Below are 17,583 nucleotides of genomic sequence, written 5' to 3'. Positions count from 1 at the left end.
GGGGCTAGTTGACTCCCTGATAAATGCAAGCTATGATTGGGACCTGGAATAAAAACCTCAGTGAAATACTACCAGAAGATCTAAAGCAAACTCTTGACAAAGCTATTGCTGTTTGCAAAGCAAAAGAAAACGCCCTGTTCAGACTGAACCTAAGGGAAGGTGAAGAATGGATTCCATTGAACATGTAAGAGAACTAAAAATACTACAAGAAAAGAAACCTGAGGCAGATAGGCATGCAAAGCTCTAAGTCAAGTCCAAAAAATACAACATGGAACTGCATGTATATGGAAAACTGTACAAGCCAAGACAATGCTTAGCATTTGAGAAAAGATTCAAAATATACAATAGATTACATCACTTAAAAGAGTATACAAAAGCACCAACAGTGTGTGCAAAGTAAGGATAAAGAACATGACAATAATAACATTAGCTTAGAAAAATTATTTTTAAGAGTAATAGACAAGGTTGTGACCAAAGATGAATAGACTATCAGCCTCAACAGAGTGGAACATTTAATCATTTTAAATTGGACACAGGTGGACAAGCTAATGTTATTCCAGAAACACTAATATTAGCACTGAAAGAAAAGCCACAAGCTGTAGGACTAAATTTGATACAATTCAGCATTTTCAGTGACTAGCTAATCACCACGCTAATGGAATACATGAACTAAACACATGGGTAAATAAGAAATCAGAAAAATAAAATGTATAACAATACCAGAGAAATGATACTCATTACTGTTTTAAAAACGTTTCAAGCCTTGGCTTCATCAAGAAGGTGTACTCATTGGAGGGGCAGAGGGGGCAAAACAACTGAGGAAGAGTTTTAACATCATCTTCCAGAAAGTGGGAAATTTCCTATATAGGACAGAAAAGTTGAAATAACTCAGCCATTCTAGGAATTATGTACCTAAAAAAGGAAAAGCTAAATGAGGACCTGCATAATATTATAGCTGTGATAATAATGTGATGCTAAAAGTTGTGAAGTGGGTCCACATTTGCCTTTTGCAGAAAAAAAAAAAGATGAAATCCTTCACTTGTGTATAGAGCCAAAATAATTTTATAAATAAAAGAGAACATGTTTACTAGCTATAAGGAGAGACATTTTTGGAGAAACATGGCTGATTTTATTTTATTTTTTCTATGCTGGATATCACAGGGATTGTACTATGTACCCTTAGGAAGACAGGGCACATTCAACAGCACCTCCTTGGGGAGATGTTGCTTCCTCAAATTGTCATGAAGTATTTGCATCTAAATCATCTCACTGAAATTTGCAACAAAGTTGAAATGCAGTAGATCAGGAGTGGCCAAGCTGTATCATAAATGCCACAAGTGGCATGGACAGCTTGTGTGTGCAAAATTAGGAAGGGGTGAGGCAACACAGCATCATATAGGGCAGGGAGCAGATAGGAGAGCTGCAGATCAAGTAGGGGAATGGGATCTTAGTGGCACTCAGGGAGGGTGTGGGCCTAATTTATGGCACATCTGTTGAAAAAGTTGGCCCCACTGCTGTAGAGAAAATTCAGACCTACAAGCATGATAAAAAACAGTAGAAGACCATGAGCAGAAGCTCCAACAGCTATGGAAATTGGCAGAGCTCCTTGGCTGAACTAAAACGAATAAAGAAGCAAATTCTACATGGGAAATATACCACGCCTAGTAAGAAGGTTAAAAACAGTAAGGTATAGAGATAGATCACAGTAGTAGAAGCCATCACTAACTTGCCTGCCAAAACTGACAAGGAAGAACACAGTTTCCTGGAACAGTGACTTATGTAGAAGTTTATACGTAATTATCTCATCAAAATAGCACACTGAAAGGACCACTGTGTAAAGATGGTCAATGGGATGCATTAAGAAGCTCAAGAAATTAAAGAGGTCCGTTTGTTGAGAGACAATGACTGTAACTAAAGATATCTGCAGAAAGACACTGTCATCTTTCAGTTGCCTGGGCATAAATGGAGACCAATGGCTTACGCATCATTAACGGTAGGGCTCAAATATGACACAAGGCAGTCCTAGAGCCATTGGAGTTACAACCCTGTATGTTGCAAGTTTGGTGAAAGGGACCAAAACATTTAGAATCTATCCAAGAACATCCTAAGATGGACAGGATCAATATGGACTGCTGTAACAGATAAGGCGTGGAGGATAATACAACCAAACCCAGTATAAAAGATACAAAAAGTATGTGGGAATGTTGTAATTAAGTTGCCAAATGGCCCATTGGCAATGATGCATGCTTAAGTTAAGCACTTCTAGTGTATAAAAATGGTGGAAAAGAACTACACTTTGGATTTGTGCTTAACCCTGCTGTTGGCCAGTCTGATAACCTGGCTGATAGTATAAATAAATCATAGAATCATAGAAAATTAGGGTTGGAAGGGATGTCAAGAGGTCATCCAGTCCAGCCCCCTTCTCAAAGCAAGACCATCTTCAACTATATTAGTGCTGTCCTGCCCAGCTCCTATGACTAGGCATGGGCAGCACAGGGTAGCAAAGATTTCCAGGGTTGAGGGGCAACTCTGAAGCCCCTTTGATAGTTGGCACCCAGGGCTGATGCCCTGCTCTATTTCCACTACTCGGCTCTACCACAGCGTATTTCAAATAAACATGCTGCTATTCAGTAAGTATATCCTGAGTGTCACATTCTATCATGAGATGATTGGCTTAGTAGTTTTGGGAAGAGCAGCGGATGAGATATACCTTGACTTTAGCCAGGCTTTTCATAGTCATTCACAACATTCTTGCAAGCAAGCTAAGGAAGTATGGGTTGCACAAATGATCTGCACGGTGGATAGAAAACTGGTTGGATCATCAGGCTCAGAGAGTAGTAAGTCAATGGCTCAATGTCTAGTTGGCAGCTGGTATGGGTGGATGGAGTGCACCCTTAGCAAGTTTGCAGATGACACCAAACCATGGTGAATAGTACATATGCTAGTGGGTGGGACTAGGATTCAGAGAGATCTTGACATATTGGAGGATTAGACCAGAAGAAGTCTCATGAGGTTCAGTGAGGACAAGTGCAAAGTCCTGCACTTAGGACAGAATAATCTCATGCACTGGTACAGGCTGGGAATCCACTAGTTAAGCAGCATCTCTGCAGAAAAGGACCTGGGGGTTACAGTGGACAATAAGCTGAACATGAGCCAGCAGTGTGCCCTCGCTGCCAAGAAGGCTAACAGCATACTGGGCTGCATTAGTGGGAGCATTGCCAGCAGATCAAGGGAAGTGATTATTCCCTTCTATTTGGCATTGGTGAGGCCACATCTGGAATACTGGGTCCAGTTTCCCCTGTCCCCGCCACTGAGGAAAGAATGTAGACAAATTGGAGAGTCCAGCGAAGGGCAACAAAAATGGTTAGGGGGCTGGGGCACATGATTTCTGAGGAGAGGCTGAGGGAACTGGGCATTTTTAGTTTCAAGAAGAGAATACAGAGGGGATTTAATAGGAGCCTTCAACTATCTGCAGGGGGGTTCCAAAGAGGATGGAGCTAGACTGTTCTCAGTGATGGCTGATGACAGAACAAGGAGCAATGGTTTCAAGTTGCAGCAAGGGAGGTTTAGGATAGATATTAAGAAGAACTTTGTCACTAGGAGGGTAGTAAAGCACTGGAACAGGCTACCCAGAAAGGTGGTGGAATCTCCATCTTTAGAGGTTTTTAAGACCAAGCTAGACAAAAACTTGGCTACAATGATATAGTTGGGGATGGTCTTCCTTTAAACAGGGAATTGGACTAGATAACCTCCAGAGGCCCCTTCCAACCCTAATTTTCTATTATTGTATGATATCCTGTATAATAGAAACCTTACAATTTTTGATTGAATTACATTGCTTTTAGGGATGCAGCCAATCTTAATTTCAAGGTATTTTTAGCCTTATATTAAATATCACTATATATTACTCCCAGGCAGGTTTTCCAGACTTGAACCATTGTTGTGGTTCTTTTTTTGAAACCCTCTCCAATTTTTCAAGTTCCTGGGTTTTTTTTAGTTTGTATGCACCAAAACAAGTCAGAGAATTCCACTAACAGTGTCCCCAGTACCTAAAACAGGAAATACAATCTCCTTGTTCTGAACTGATATTACACCTTTCTCCTTCCAAGGATCAAAATAGATACAGCTGAGATTTAACAGGGTAGCCCTGTACTTGGGCAGTGACAGTGCATGGGGCAGTACCAGTAGATGTGTGCCTCCTACCTAAGTTGGAGTCTGAGGCTCTTGCCCCAGCCCCCTCCCCTCTCTCATCCCCTTAGTTACACTACTGAGGCACAGAACCACATTGGGAGTTCATATATGGTTGGCTATCCACTATGACATGTAGCATAATTTTCAAAGTCACTAGCCATTTTTACCTTGCTAAGTTAACAGATCAGGCAGTAATGTCCTCAAACTCACACTCCTGTTTCATGTGGACTGCATGCTAGATCAGAAGCAGTGTTTCTGCATCCTCGTTGTGTCACAGGTGGCCTAATTGGAACCATCACTTAAGTGTGCTAATTAACCTGCCATGAGTGCTCAACTGATGCAATTATATTGTAGTCAGTTTAGGAAGTAGCCCATGGGGAGAAGCATGTGATATTTGAGAATGCTGTTACCATGCCCCACTATTTCCACATGCCCCCATGCTGTTAGTATGACTTACTTTCTTTGTTCCTAGATGTTTGATGGCCTTCCATTTGGCTTTATTAAAAGTTAACATGCTGCTTGCTTGCAATCAGTTGGCCAAATGAAACAGGTCACTCTACATAACTGACCCACCCTCATCATTACTCAAGCAGTTCACCAGGTATCCGAAAATATGACCAGAAGGCAGACCAATGTCCAGTTCCATAGGCGGTTCTGGGGCTGTTGGTTGTAACCATATTGGTCTAAGGACATAGGCAGGCAAGTTTTTTTGGGTAGATGTGATATCTTTTACTAGATCAATTAAATAGTTGTAAAATATGTTCTTTGCAAGCTTTCAGGCACAAATGGCCTTCTTCAAGCATAGGGAGACTCTGCAGAGTCCCAGGTGATACTATCCTACAGTGGAGAGTCTCCCTATTTTAATAAAAGATATCACATCTACCCAAAGAACCTTTCCTGCCCTAGGCAGTTCTAGAACTTTTAAAAGGGGAGTGCACTGTCAAACTATTAAACAACACATTTTTCACCAGTTAAAAAGAAAGTAGAAGCTTTACTAATGTTGCAGGGCCTAGGGCTATATTATTCAGTTTAAGATTAAAGCAAAAAACAAATATAACTTTATCAGAATGTGCATTAGCTATGTATAAAAAACAAATGAGGCAAAAAATTAAATACAAAATGTTGTTTCTTTAGTTCTATAATCATTAGAATTAAATGTACATTTTTTTCAGATTCATAAAACAAATTCCAGTCTTCTTGAGCATCTTGACAGTGTATTCAAATGTTTCATTGAAAGTTATTTCCATACCTGAATTAATGGTTTTAGTTAGAGTTAAAACAGTCTGCGGGGCTGTGAAATAGGAGTTACCTTACCAGGAGTAGCTAGCAAAAAGCAGAATTTCAGAAGAAAGCATAGCTTAATTTTGCATACTGGCTTCTACTCTACCCAGGAGAGCACACAATTCACCAGCAGACTTTGGTGCCTGGAGCATGAAGGCTGCAGATCATGGCTCTGCCCTGGCTCTGGACCACACTGTCACTGCTGCAAGATCCCAGCCCAGCCCCAGAACAGCTCCCTGCCTTGTTGGGTGCCCTGCCAGCACTCCTGGGGCCAGTCTCCACAGAAACCCTGGCCTCTGCTAGCACAGCACAGAACAGCTGCTGCTGGGGTCTCCATGGAAACCAGGCCCAGCCACATGGGCAAGGGCTTCTGAGAAATGGAGTCCACTGCCAGCTGGATCTGGCCCATGGGTCAGACTGCCCATCCCTGCCTTAGACCAACATGTGTACAACCAACAACCCTAAAGCATGGAAGGTATCAAATTTAGCTTAATTAGTGGAACATCAAAACCACTAAAAAGGAGAGAGGGTCATTAACACCTGTGCAATGAATCACTTAGGAGGATTCAAGTCTGAGCAATGAGGTCAACTGACTACTTCAGTGCTGCCTGAATAGAAATGCTGCTGCCACTGTCAGGCAGTGGGTTTTACACTTTAGATGGACCAGGAATGAAAGATGGATGCAACTGCACCCTGCCAGATCCACTCCTGTCTACATCTATCTTGATTATTGCTCCTTCTTCATAGAGTACAACCAGGGGTGTAACTGAATTTTGTCTACAAGATATTAGATCAATGGCTCCCGACCTTTTGGCCCCACAGGCCAGATAAGTGGCAGCACTATGAAGTGGCCAGTACTATGAATCCCTGAGCCACCCCTGCCCGGACCTACAGGCTGGGGTAAGATTCTGATGTCCTGTGCTGCTCATGCTTGGCCCCATGTGCCAGTGTCAGGCTCTGGGGTGCTGCACTGCCCCTGCATCATAGATTTCATAGACGTTAGGACTGGAAGGGACCTCGAAGCTCATCAAGTCCAGCCCCCTGCCCCAGGGGGAGGAAGTCAGTTAGGGTCAAAGGTTCCCAGCAAGATAAGCATCCAAACACTTCTTGAATGAGTCCAGAGTAGGTGCCTGCACCACTTCGGGAGCCCTGTGTGCTGGGATCAGGCTTTGGGGCCCCACATGCCAGGATCAGGCCCCATCAAACATACAGGCTGGATGACTTGGTGCCAGGTGCTGTAAACAACATGTGCCCCTGGTGGCTGGGGGGGCATGGCTGCATGAACAGTAGTGGGAGCATGGCAGTTGTGGCAGGAGCCTGGCAGTGATGACCAGGGAGCTTCCACAGACACCACCAGCACTGTCAGTGGCAAGGTGGTGAGCGCTGACCATGGGCTGGCAACCACCCTCAGGCACTACTGGCAGTGGCAGCAGCAGCCAGGGGTGATCGTGGACCGCCCACAGATGCTGCCGGGACCACCTGCAGGCACCACAGACAGTGTCAGCGGCATCTTCTTCCAGGGGGTGCACTGCCACTCCTGCCAGGGGCTGTATCTGACCCACCCGGGACTGAGCACCCTTGTGGAAGATTGACAGCAATGACATATTTTACACTGTACAATTAACCCCATTCTCATTAAAAAACTAGGGGACTGTGGCATCAACACCTACACAGTCAAATGGGTCACTAACTGGCTGGAGGGCGGCACCCAGAGAGTGGTGGTGAATGGGTCATTTTCAACCTAGAGGGATGTGGGCAGTGGGTTTCCCAGGGCTTGGTCCTCAGGCCTGCACTGTTCAACATCTTCATCAGCGACTTGGATGACGGGGTAAAAAGCACTCTGTTCAAATTCGCAGATGACACTAAGATGTGGGGGGATGTGGGCACGCTAGAAGGGAGGAATAGGCTGCAATCAGACCTAGACAGGTTACAGGGGTGGGCGGATGAGAACAGGATGGGGTTCAACACTGACAAGTGCAAGGTGCTGCACCTGGGGAGGAAGAACTAGCAGCATACCTACAGGCTGGGGAACTCCCTTCTTGTCAGTGCAGAGGCAGAAAAGGATCTTGGAGTCATTATTGATGCCAAAATGAACTTGGGCCAACAATGTGCGGACGCAGGCAGGAAGGCCAACCATAACTTGTTATGCATCCACAGATGCATCTTAAGCAGGTCCAAGGAGGTGATCCTATTCCTCTATGCGACACTGGTCAGGCCGCAGGTGGAGTACTGCATCCAGTTCTGGGTGCTGCACTTCAGGAGCGATGTGGACAACATGGAGAGGATCCAGAGGAGGGCCGCCCACATGATCAGGGGCAGCAGGGCAGGTCCTACAAGGAAAGGCTACAAGACCTGAACCTGTTCAGCCTCCACAAGAGAAGGCTGAGGGGGGATCTAGTGGCCGTTTACAAACTAGTCAGAGGGGACCAGCAGGCATTGGGGGAGTCCCTGTTCCCCCGAACACTCCCAGGAGTGACAAGGAATAACAGTCACAAGCTGGCAAAGGGTAGATTTAGGCTAGACATCAGGAGGCGCTACTTCACAGTCAAAGCGACTAGGATCTGGAACCAACTTCCAAGCGAAGTGGTGCTGGCTCCTACCCTGGGGGTCTTTAAGAGGAGGCTAGATGAACACCTTGCTGGGGTCGTTTGACCCCAGTACTCTTTCTTGCCATGGCAGGGGGTCGTACTTGATGATCTGTTCAGGTCCTTTCCAACCCTACTAACTATGAAACTATGAAACAAGCCTCAGCTAATTAACAACTTCCAGCTAAGATTTGAACCAGTGACCTATAAATGAGTAGTTTGATAATCTATCCAGTGCTTCATGCAGGATCTTTGCATACTAAATAAATTAATAAATAAAGAGTTAATGAAGAAAAAAACTTATAACATTGAACTCTTGAAGAAAATTATGAGTTATAATGAACACTGAAAAGATGGCAACTTTACATAATCAACTAAAAACTTCAGGGCTTTAATGATTATAAGATGCAGATCTTACATATGAAAATGTATGCAATTCTTTCCTGTGTAGTCACATATAGCCCAGACAGCTTACCTCTATGCTCCCAAGTCATTTACAACATCCATTAATAAATATTTAGTTGTTATATGCCAGAAATTTGACAGTTCTAGACCCTGAAGATTACTCACCCTTGAAGATCTCATTGCAGTATAAATTACTGAAAAATGAATTCCTCGCTCTTGCAGACTCATAGTCAATCTTCCAATTACTTTGTCTATAAATAGAAACTTACATAGCTTACCAAACTCTAAGCTGATAAAACTAAAAACCTATGATAATTGCAACACAAGTAATGAAGTATATGGGCGTTTAAATCAATGTATAGGAAAACTATAATTCGTATGACAGTTTAGAAAACTAGAGTAATGCTCAAGAAATGTAAAATCTACCTTAAATAAGATGAATGCAAGACAGTTCAGATAAAGGAGGGATTCTGAATTCTAAATGAAATTTAAATGATCTGGGAGAGGATATTTTAGGAAAGTAAAAGGAGGAAAGACAGAGCATGAACAGATGAGAATAGGATGCTAAATACCATCTAATAAAAATAAAGCTGAAGAAATTATGTTGTGTGTAGCCTAAGATGCTCAGAGTACTTGATCATTGGAAAGTTACCACCAAAAAAATTTTGAAGGATTGGTAAATCTTAGATTTAGTAATAATACAGTAATACAGTGCCTTTGCAAATAGATCTGACTGGTCTGAAGTCTATGGAAATGTTAGTATAGACTTAAATAGGGGCAGAAATAAACCCTTAATTAGAACAGCTGTTGAGTCAAGTCACAAAAATGGTAAAAAAAAACTCCACACATGGAGGAATTACTATAAACACATTAATTTTGTACTAATTTTAAGTAAAGTCCAAAATACTCTTTATGGGCAAATCTTTATTTTTGAAATCATACGTAGTCTGCACGTGCACTTTACTGTGGAGTTTCTTAATTAGCCCTGCAGTAAAGCATCACAGTCAACACATGTGCCTGTGTTAGAGGGCAGTTATTAACTCTACCATAGGATACTATGATCCAGGACAAGTAATTTGTGTAATTTATGCCGCCTCGGTGCACATGTAGATGGTGATGGGGCTGGCTGAGGCATGAGGGTGCTACAGTATAGGGCAGGGGCGGGCAATTATTTCAGGTGGAGGGCCGCTTACCCAGTTTTGGCAAGCTGTCGAGGGCCGCATGGGTAGCCGTGCCCCTTGACAGGTGCCCTGCCCCTTGGTCACCGTCTTGGGACCAATGTCCCAATGTCTTGGGACCAACGTTCCAGGGCCAGCACCGTGGGGTCCAGAGTGGGGCGCAGGCTGGCAGGGGTCTGTGGAGCCGGGCTGGGCTGCACCAGAAGAGAGGGGGGGAGCTGGCTAGGCTCCATAGAGCCCCTGGCAGCCGGGACCCTGTACCCCTGCTGCCCCATTCTGGGCCCTGCTGGTGCTGACCCTGGGACACCGGTGTGGGCCCCATGCATCCACTCACTCCCAGTGCCCCACAGTACAGGCCGGGGGCAGTGCACAGACCTGACCCCTTGCTTACAGGCAGAGAAGGAGCTGGTGTGGAGCGTAGGGAAAAGCAGCCCCTCCCCCACCCTGTGGCCGGTGCTCCCTGCTGCAGCTGCTTGCAGCCCACGCGGGCTGTCCTGAGCAGGCACAGGCAGCCCCACCTGCGCTGTTAGTGGCTGCAGCATGGAGCGCTGGCCATGGGGTGGGCCAGGGGCCGCTTTTCCCCACGCTCAGCACCAGCCTGGACCCTGCACCAGCTCCAGAATCACCCATTGGGGCTGTGCCACAGCAGCAGCAGCAGATGCAGCCCCCCCACTTGCTGAGCCAGGCAGTGTTTTCCACTGCTGCCTCTGGGCTGCCCAGTGCACGAGTTCTGGGCAGGCAGCAGCAGCAAACGCTGCCCAGTTTGGCAAGTGGGGGAGCCGCAGCTGCTGTCACCATGTGCAGCCCCGATGGGTGAGCCCAGAGCCGGTGTAGGGCCCAAGCTAGTAGTAGGGGCAGGTTACAAGCTGGTGCTGAGCGTGGGTAAAAGTGGCCCCTTGCCTTTGCCTGCTTAGGACAGCCCTGCACAGGATGCAAGCGGCTGCAGCAGGGAGCGCTGACCACGGGGCGAACGAGGGGCTGCTTTTCCCCAGGCTCTGCTTTTCCCCGGACCCCTTCCCTGCCCAGGGTCCTTCCCCACCCTCCCCCACTCCTTACCTGAGGTTCCGGTGCAGGGGCAGCCACGTGGTCCCAGGCCAGAAGCCCCTGCTGGGGCTTCCGGCTGGGGGAATGGGAGCCCACCAGGCTTCCCCTGGGTCCTACTGGCCCTGGTTTCTGTCACTTTTGACAGGAACCAAGGACAGATCAATATTCATTTTCTATATTTTTTAGGGGCCCCGCAGGCCAGATAGAATGGCCTCACGGGTCATATTTTGTCCATCCCTGGTATAGGGGATGCCTAGCCCCATATTGTAGCATGCTTGTGCCCTACCCAGCCCCTCTGCTGCCCAGTGCTGCTACCCAGAGCCTGGGCTAACTCTCCAAGCCTGCTTCCAGCCCGGAACTGCTCTGCTCTGGCTCTAACTGCAGTATATGCTGTGCCCAGGAGCTGCTGACTCCGACACAAACTGCACCGGAGTTTATTGCTCTGTGCTAGATGCATGTGTAGATGAACCCACTCATAACAAAAACTTATAGCTTTTAAATGTTGCCAGATTTTAGCTGATAATGCTGGGAAATAATTTATATAAAGCACCCAGTGGAACTTGAGATGTTAGATTTTTCATTGTGACTGATGAAGGAGTTAGGTGAAATAACCTTTCTTATCTTGTGATGTGTTTATTTTGGAGTAATTTACTCTAGATTAGAGTAATTTAAACTAACAGGAATGTTTAGGTAGCTTGGTGAAACACCCATTTTTCAGCAGGGTCTTGCCAACCTAAGACAATTGCAGTTTTAATCAAGAATAGTAGTCATATAAAGTAGTATTTTAATGCCCATTTGAACAAAGCTATCTACTATAACATCTATACACAGTCTTGCCCCAGCAAAATAAATGATATTTATCTATATGTTTGGTTGAGGAGTTCTAAAAATTATACCATGCAGTTTATTTTTATGTTTTAGGCACAAGAAGAATTTCTATTTTAAAAAGAAACAACAGAAACTAGCATTTTCAGCTGTTATAATACTAGGTAAATGCATGCGTTTCTCCCTTCATTAAAATAAAAATGCCTGTGATAACAACACAGTATTTAGCATTTCAATGCAATAAGGAGATAAAAGTAACTATAGTTACCAGGAAAAGGAGTGACTTTTGCCTTTTAAAAAGGTGGAGAGGTGATCTATTTGTTCAGAGAAACTGTCGTGTCAACATACTTAAGGACAGTACAATTGATAAAGACTTAAATCACCTGTTTCCAAAACTCATTTCAAACCAGACCCTATCCATTTCTTATAAAACTATTAATTTGCCTTAGACTGCAACTTCTTCAAGGTATGTATTTGTACAGCACTGACTACAGTTACACCCTTAGTTGCTACCTTATATCCCACATCCTTCTGGAAAAAAACAGAATCTGAAGCCACTCCCAAGTAAAAGCTAATTCATTTCTCTGTGTTTCTCAGTAGGAGCTAGCAAAATGGAGAGGCTTCCAGACTATCATCTACTCTTTCTCAAATAAAAGGGAGGGAGCGAATGTTGAAAGGAGACTGTGGAAGAAACAGAGAAAGCAGAACTTCTGGAAGAAAACAGTGACTTAGAGAGCTGAAAGAAGCACACTAAAGGGGGAGGAGGGTGGAATCAGATCGAAGAAATAGAGACACAGTAAAAGTTAGGATTAACTATTCTGTACAATATATTCCTTATCTATATACAGAGACAGGAAGAGATCAGAAGTGAATGGCATGTCACACAGACTTACAAATCTGAATACTTGGAACTTTGGAGAGATTTTGCATTTGAACATGAACCCTATTTGCACAGCTGGTCATATTACTGTTGTGAATATTTCCCTGGCCCAACTCTGAACCATGTCCAAGGAGAAAATTTCTAAACTTTAAGGACATCTATACACATACATCGAAGTTGCTCCAACATGCTGTAATTACAGTGCATTGGAGCAGACTCAATTAAAAGAGTCTGCTGGGGAGTGGCAATTACTGTACTCCAGCAGACTCCCGTGTTACATGCATCAGAGTCGTTCAACAAGCTTTAGCTAAAGTGTGCCTGCTGCCATTTTTCAGTGCAGGGACACTGCTACACGTGGCGCTCCAGGTGCTTTAGTTAGAGCGGCTCTTAGAGCCACTCTAATTAAAGCACTCCCTCCCTGCCTCCCCGAGCACATATATAAACATCCTGCTTTAAATCTAGATTTGAATTTTATTGCTTGATCGAATCTCTCATCCTATGCAGAGCGGTATTTGCCATGAATGTAGAGGAGATATTCTTTTGGCTTTTTGCTGTGTTGTAATATAAAACCCTGTACAAGGGTGGAGGGGGAGAGGTAAAGAATTTATTGCAACAAAACATACACAGCTTTTTGAGTGTATGGCTATCCATGCCAATGGAGGGCTGTAATATTTAGCTAGCCTGATTTTATCATTGATAGTCAGGAACAACACATTATATTTATTGGTTAATAACATTCTTGTCATGTTACAAGGATGTGACAAATGGTGTTTTTTGTACTAAATAGTAGCCATCAGCAGTCTGTAAGTAGCAAATACAAATAATTAATGACCTGGCAAACAATCATGACCTTGAGAGGTCACCTGATAGTGGTAAGATTTGGCAAATGGACAATGCTGTGGTACCAGTAACACATAGATTTGCTGGAGCACAGAACACAAGAGTTGGAAAGCTATAATGGTGGCCCCTTATTTAAAAAACATTGAAGAAACAGAATAATAGGATTCACCTATGATTTTGTATCATCAGCACTACAGACTTACAGTAGGATTATTCTAAGAATCAACCATTCAGTAACTACGTTAAAATTCAGTGTCCCTGAATTGCTGGGATTTATTCAGCAAAGCTCTGAGTATCTGCTTTGGCATCACCATAGTTGGCAAAAGACCCAAAGCAAGGTAATACATTTTGGATCCAGCACACATTTCCATAATTGTACAGCTGAAAATATAACTGAGATGAAGGCAAGGGGCAGTTTTCATTAGCCAGATGGGCAAAGGACACAGAAACCATTCACATCTTTCTTGACATAAAATGGGGTCATAAAATGAAGGTAATAAGTATTACAAAAGCCTTCTCACTAAAGCAGGCATAGAATATAGCCACATTTGGAGCCCGAATCTAGAGTCCAAATAAGTCAATGGGGGTCCTTTTACTAAATACCAGCAGTTCTTGGGCAAGATTATTAGTGCCAAAATATGTGAGGATTGACCACATAAAAATACTATAGATGCAGGTAAGTAAAATGAACTTAAAATATTAGCAACAGTATCATACTCTATGACATCTCTAGAAGATGCAGAATGCTCTAAGATGACAGAAACAAATCATGAAATATTGGCTATAATCAAGCCATGTTGCTTACCATTTGCTGCAAAAATCTTTGCCATAGAAATGTCATTTAATCTATTCAAAGAAAAGAAAGATGATTTAAAATATTTTATAGACCAGAACATAGTTTTTATTTCCATGAGTTCTTTCATAACAATTTGGAGCAAACTATGATGGTCTGCAAAGACAATACGTTTCTCCTCCTGCTATCCTTCCTTTAGAATTAGTCCTTCTTCAAAGCCTAGGAGAAAATATTATTTGCTGTATTCATGAAAATATATATATATTTTTTATCTACCAAGGTATGGAGTTCCTCAAATGAAAGGCCAATCCTTCCCTCCTAGCCCTTTTCCCAAGCCATTACATCAACTAGTATTAGCTTGTAAGCTCCTTGGGACATGCATTAGGATTTCATCTGTACTGTAAAATGCTCTACAGCATTGCATTTACTTCAGGTCCAGTTACCTCTTTGGAAAAGGAAGAATCAAGCTGGTAATGGGAAGAGCTCACCACTCAAGTAATGATCTGTATAGGAAGCTAAGGGAATGGTGGTGAGCTGGGCAGAGGGATTTGCTGCATGTGTGCAAAAGTGCATCCAACTGTACTTGGAAATGAAGGGAAATGATGATTAGAAACACATCAAATTATGGTAAAATTGATAATACTATGAATTATCACCAGGGTACTTAAGATCAAAATCCCCAAATCAATCATTTATCTGACTCTCTTGAACTTAAATGATTTTCTGACAGTGTCTAACAGAACCATCTGAGAAGTTCAAAGCTTTTTGGTTTGTTGCTGTTCCAGATAAGAGCCATATACTATTTAGTATTCTGTGACCAAGAGCATCTTGTACCGGACATTCCAGAAAGGTGTAAAAGTTCCATACAATTATATAACAACATACCTGTAAAAGAATCGTTTAGCAGACAGGGGTTGTTTTAGGCACTGAAACATGCAATTATTTCTCTTTTACCTTCCCCAGCTTGGTTATAATGTGACCTAGCGCACATTCATTTAACAGCCTGCTAAGATCTGATCCTGATCCCAATAATGATGATTTCTACCTTGCCACACATGCAGGCAGGGGATGTGTTTTGGGGATTGGGGAATCAGATTGTAATAGTGCCATTACTATCTGCTAATACACAAGGAGCCCCCTGTATTGACAAGTTGACAGCCAGGTGCCCCCATGTGAAGCTAACAGTCAACTGACCTGCAAATTAGCTCTGCTTGACAGTTTCAGGTCTTGTTTGAGATCTCGTTTGAGCTTTCCAGGGACTAGGGCTGACAATGAGCTGATTGTTAAAACCCCAGGCCAGACAACATGGGCCAAAAGAAATCTCATAAGGTTCAACAAAGACAAGTGCAAAGTCCTGCACTTAGGACAGAACAATCCCATGCATCAGTACAGGCTGGGGGCTGTCTGGCTGGGCAGCAGCTCTGCAGAAAAGGACCTGGGTGTTACAGTGGACAATAAGCTGAACATGAGCCAGGAGTGTGCTCTTGTTGCTAAGGCGGCTAACAGCATACTGGGCTGCATTGGTAGGTGTGTTGCCAGTAGGTCAAGGGAAATGATCATTCCCCTCTATAAAGCACTAGTGAGGCCACACCTGGAGTGCTGTATTCAGTTTTGGGCTCCCACTACAGGTAGGGTGTGGACAAAGTGGAGAGAGGGCAACAAAAATGATGAGTGGGTTGGGGGACATGACTTGTGAGGAAAGAATGAGGGAACTGGGCTTATTTAGTCTAGAAAAGAGGAGACTTCAACTACCTGAAGGCTGGTTCCAAAGAGGATGGAGCTAAACTGTTCTCAGCAGTGACAGATGACAGAACAAAGAGCAAATCTCAAGTTGCAGCAAGGGAAGTTTAGGTTAGATATTAAGAAGAATTTTATCATTTGGTGGGTAGTAAAACACTGGAACAGATTACCCAGAGAGGTGGTGGAAGCTCCATCCTTGGAGGTTTTCAAAGCATGGCTACACAAAGCTTTGGCTGGGATGATCTGGTTGGGGATGATCCTGTTTTGAGCAGGGCATTGGACTAGATGACCTCCAGAGGTCCCTTCCAGGCCTAATTTTCTATGATTCTATGAACATTGCCCAGAGTGTCTAGATGGGAGAAGCACAAGCTCCCAGCAAAGGAACCTTTTGGCTTCACCCACTAGGGACTTTAAATACTGTACTGGGCAGCTCTGGCTGGGCTGCCTGACATGAAGGCTGCCTGCTTAAAGGACTGCCAGCAAGATGGCTGCCACCCCTGCCCTGCTGACTGGCTGCAAAGGCTGCCTGTCATGTGGCCCCACCCCTCTCCAACAACTGGCAGTGAGGGGCAAAGCTTATGATGGGCAGCCCTTACAGCCAATCAGCAGCAAGAGGTGCAGCCACCAGGGCCCCTCAGCCAATCAGAGGTGCAGGCGGGGGGCACCATGTTCCGCCTGCAAAATGGCTTTCAGGCCCTGTGTTCTGCCCACAAAATCAGGGGGCTGACTCCTCAAATTCAGTAGGTCTCTACCCATTATGAAGCTGGCATCAGGCTGCATGGCAAAAACCATGCCACATGTTCCACTTAAGACGCAGTGCAAACCAGCTGCAAAATTATTCCATATTGTGGAATAACAATGTGGAATTAATTCCATATTGTGGCTTGTTTTCCATTTTCTCATACTACTAATTACCTGAACTTAGAGCTAATTTACTATTTTAGAAGCGATTAACAGGCTAATTCAGGGGTGGGCAATTATTTTGTCTGGAGGGCCACTTAATGAGCTTTGGTGAGCAGTCAAGGGCCACAATGGTAGCCCTCTCCCTTCATAGGTGCTCCACCCCCTTATCACTGTCTTGGGACCACAAGTCCTGCTTCCTAGCCACAAGGACCACAAGTCCTTCTTCCAAGCCCCTGATCTTTGCCACCAGAAGTTCCTTCCCTTGCCCCCAGAACTACTCCTTTTTAGTTGCCATCTTGGAACCAGAAAAAACCCACAAAATCATATACTAAAAGTCAAACATCTACTATCATCTATTTTAATTTTATTTTTAAAAATATTTTTTTCCTGATTTACATGTGGTTTGCATAGTGTATATAGAGGTAATTGCATAATAGCTCAAAAATAAGGTTTTACTCTTGTATGTTGCATGTAGGGGAGTGTGTGTGGGGGGGGTGTGTGTGTGATGGGATGTGGGGTGTGTGTGTGTATAGGGGGTTGTGAGGCGGTATGGCTGTGTGTGGGGTGTAGGGTATGTTGGAAGCTGTGGATGTGTGTACCTGTTGGGGGTTGTGGGGGGGTTGTTGGGTGGGGGGTAGGGTGTGGGGATTCCCCCACATACCCCCCATAGTATATAGCCCCTGCCACTGCCAGCAGCAGCAGGCCCTCAGGGTGCTCATGGCCTATGCAGGTGCTGGTGCCCAGCGGCGCACAGCTTCAGCCAGTTTCAGAAGCTACACATGGTGGCAAGGAGCAAAGCCAGGCCAGCCTGCCTCTATCATGTGGGACTCACATGCAGCTTCCAGGACTTGTGCACCACCAGAGCCCCACTCCCTACTTCCTGATGGAGTCCCAGGAGCTGCATATGGATACAGGGTG

General features: G+C 44.3%; 1 protein-coding gene across 1 annotated transcript in view; it reads right to left on the bottom strand.

Moving 5' to 3' along the window:
* LOC102572825 (V-type proton ATPase subunit S1) overlaps positions 1-17,583 on the bottom strand; it is a 96,012-nt gene that overhangs the window by 54,977 nt on the left and 23,452 nt on the right. The window contains exons 5-6 of the mRNA XM_019491950.2: positions 14,035-14,075; positions 8,628-8,713 (exon numbers count right to left, since the gene is read on the bottom strand). Of these exons, the coding sequence (XP_019347495.1) occupies positions 8,628-8,713; positions 14,035-14,075 (127 nt within the window). The remainder of the gene's footprint in view (positions 1-8,627; positions 8,714-14,034; positions 14,076-17,583) is intronic.

Source organism: Alligator mississippiensis, chromosome 4 (genome assembly GCF_030867095.1).
Source record: "Alligator mississippiensis isolate rAllMis1 chromosome 4, rAllMis1, whole genome shotgun sequence".
Classification (NCBI taxonomy): domain Eukaryota; kingdom Metazoa; phylum Chordata; order Crocodylia; family Alligatoridae; genus Alligator; species Alligator mississippiensis.
Note: the sequence above shows the minus strand (reverse complement) of the source record. Positions and strands in the feature narration are given on the sequence as shown.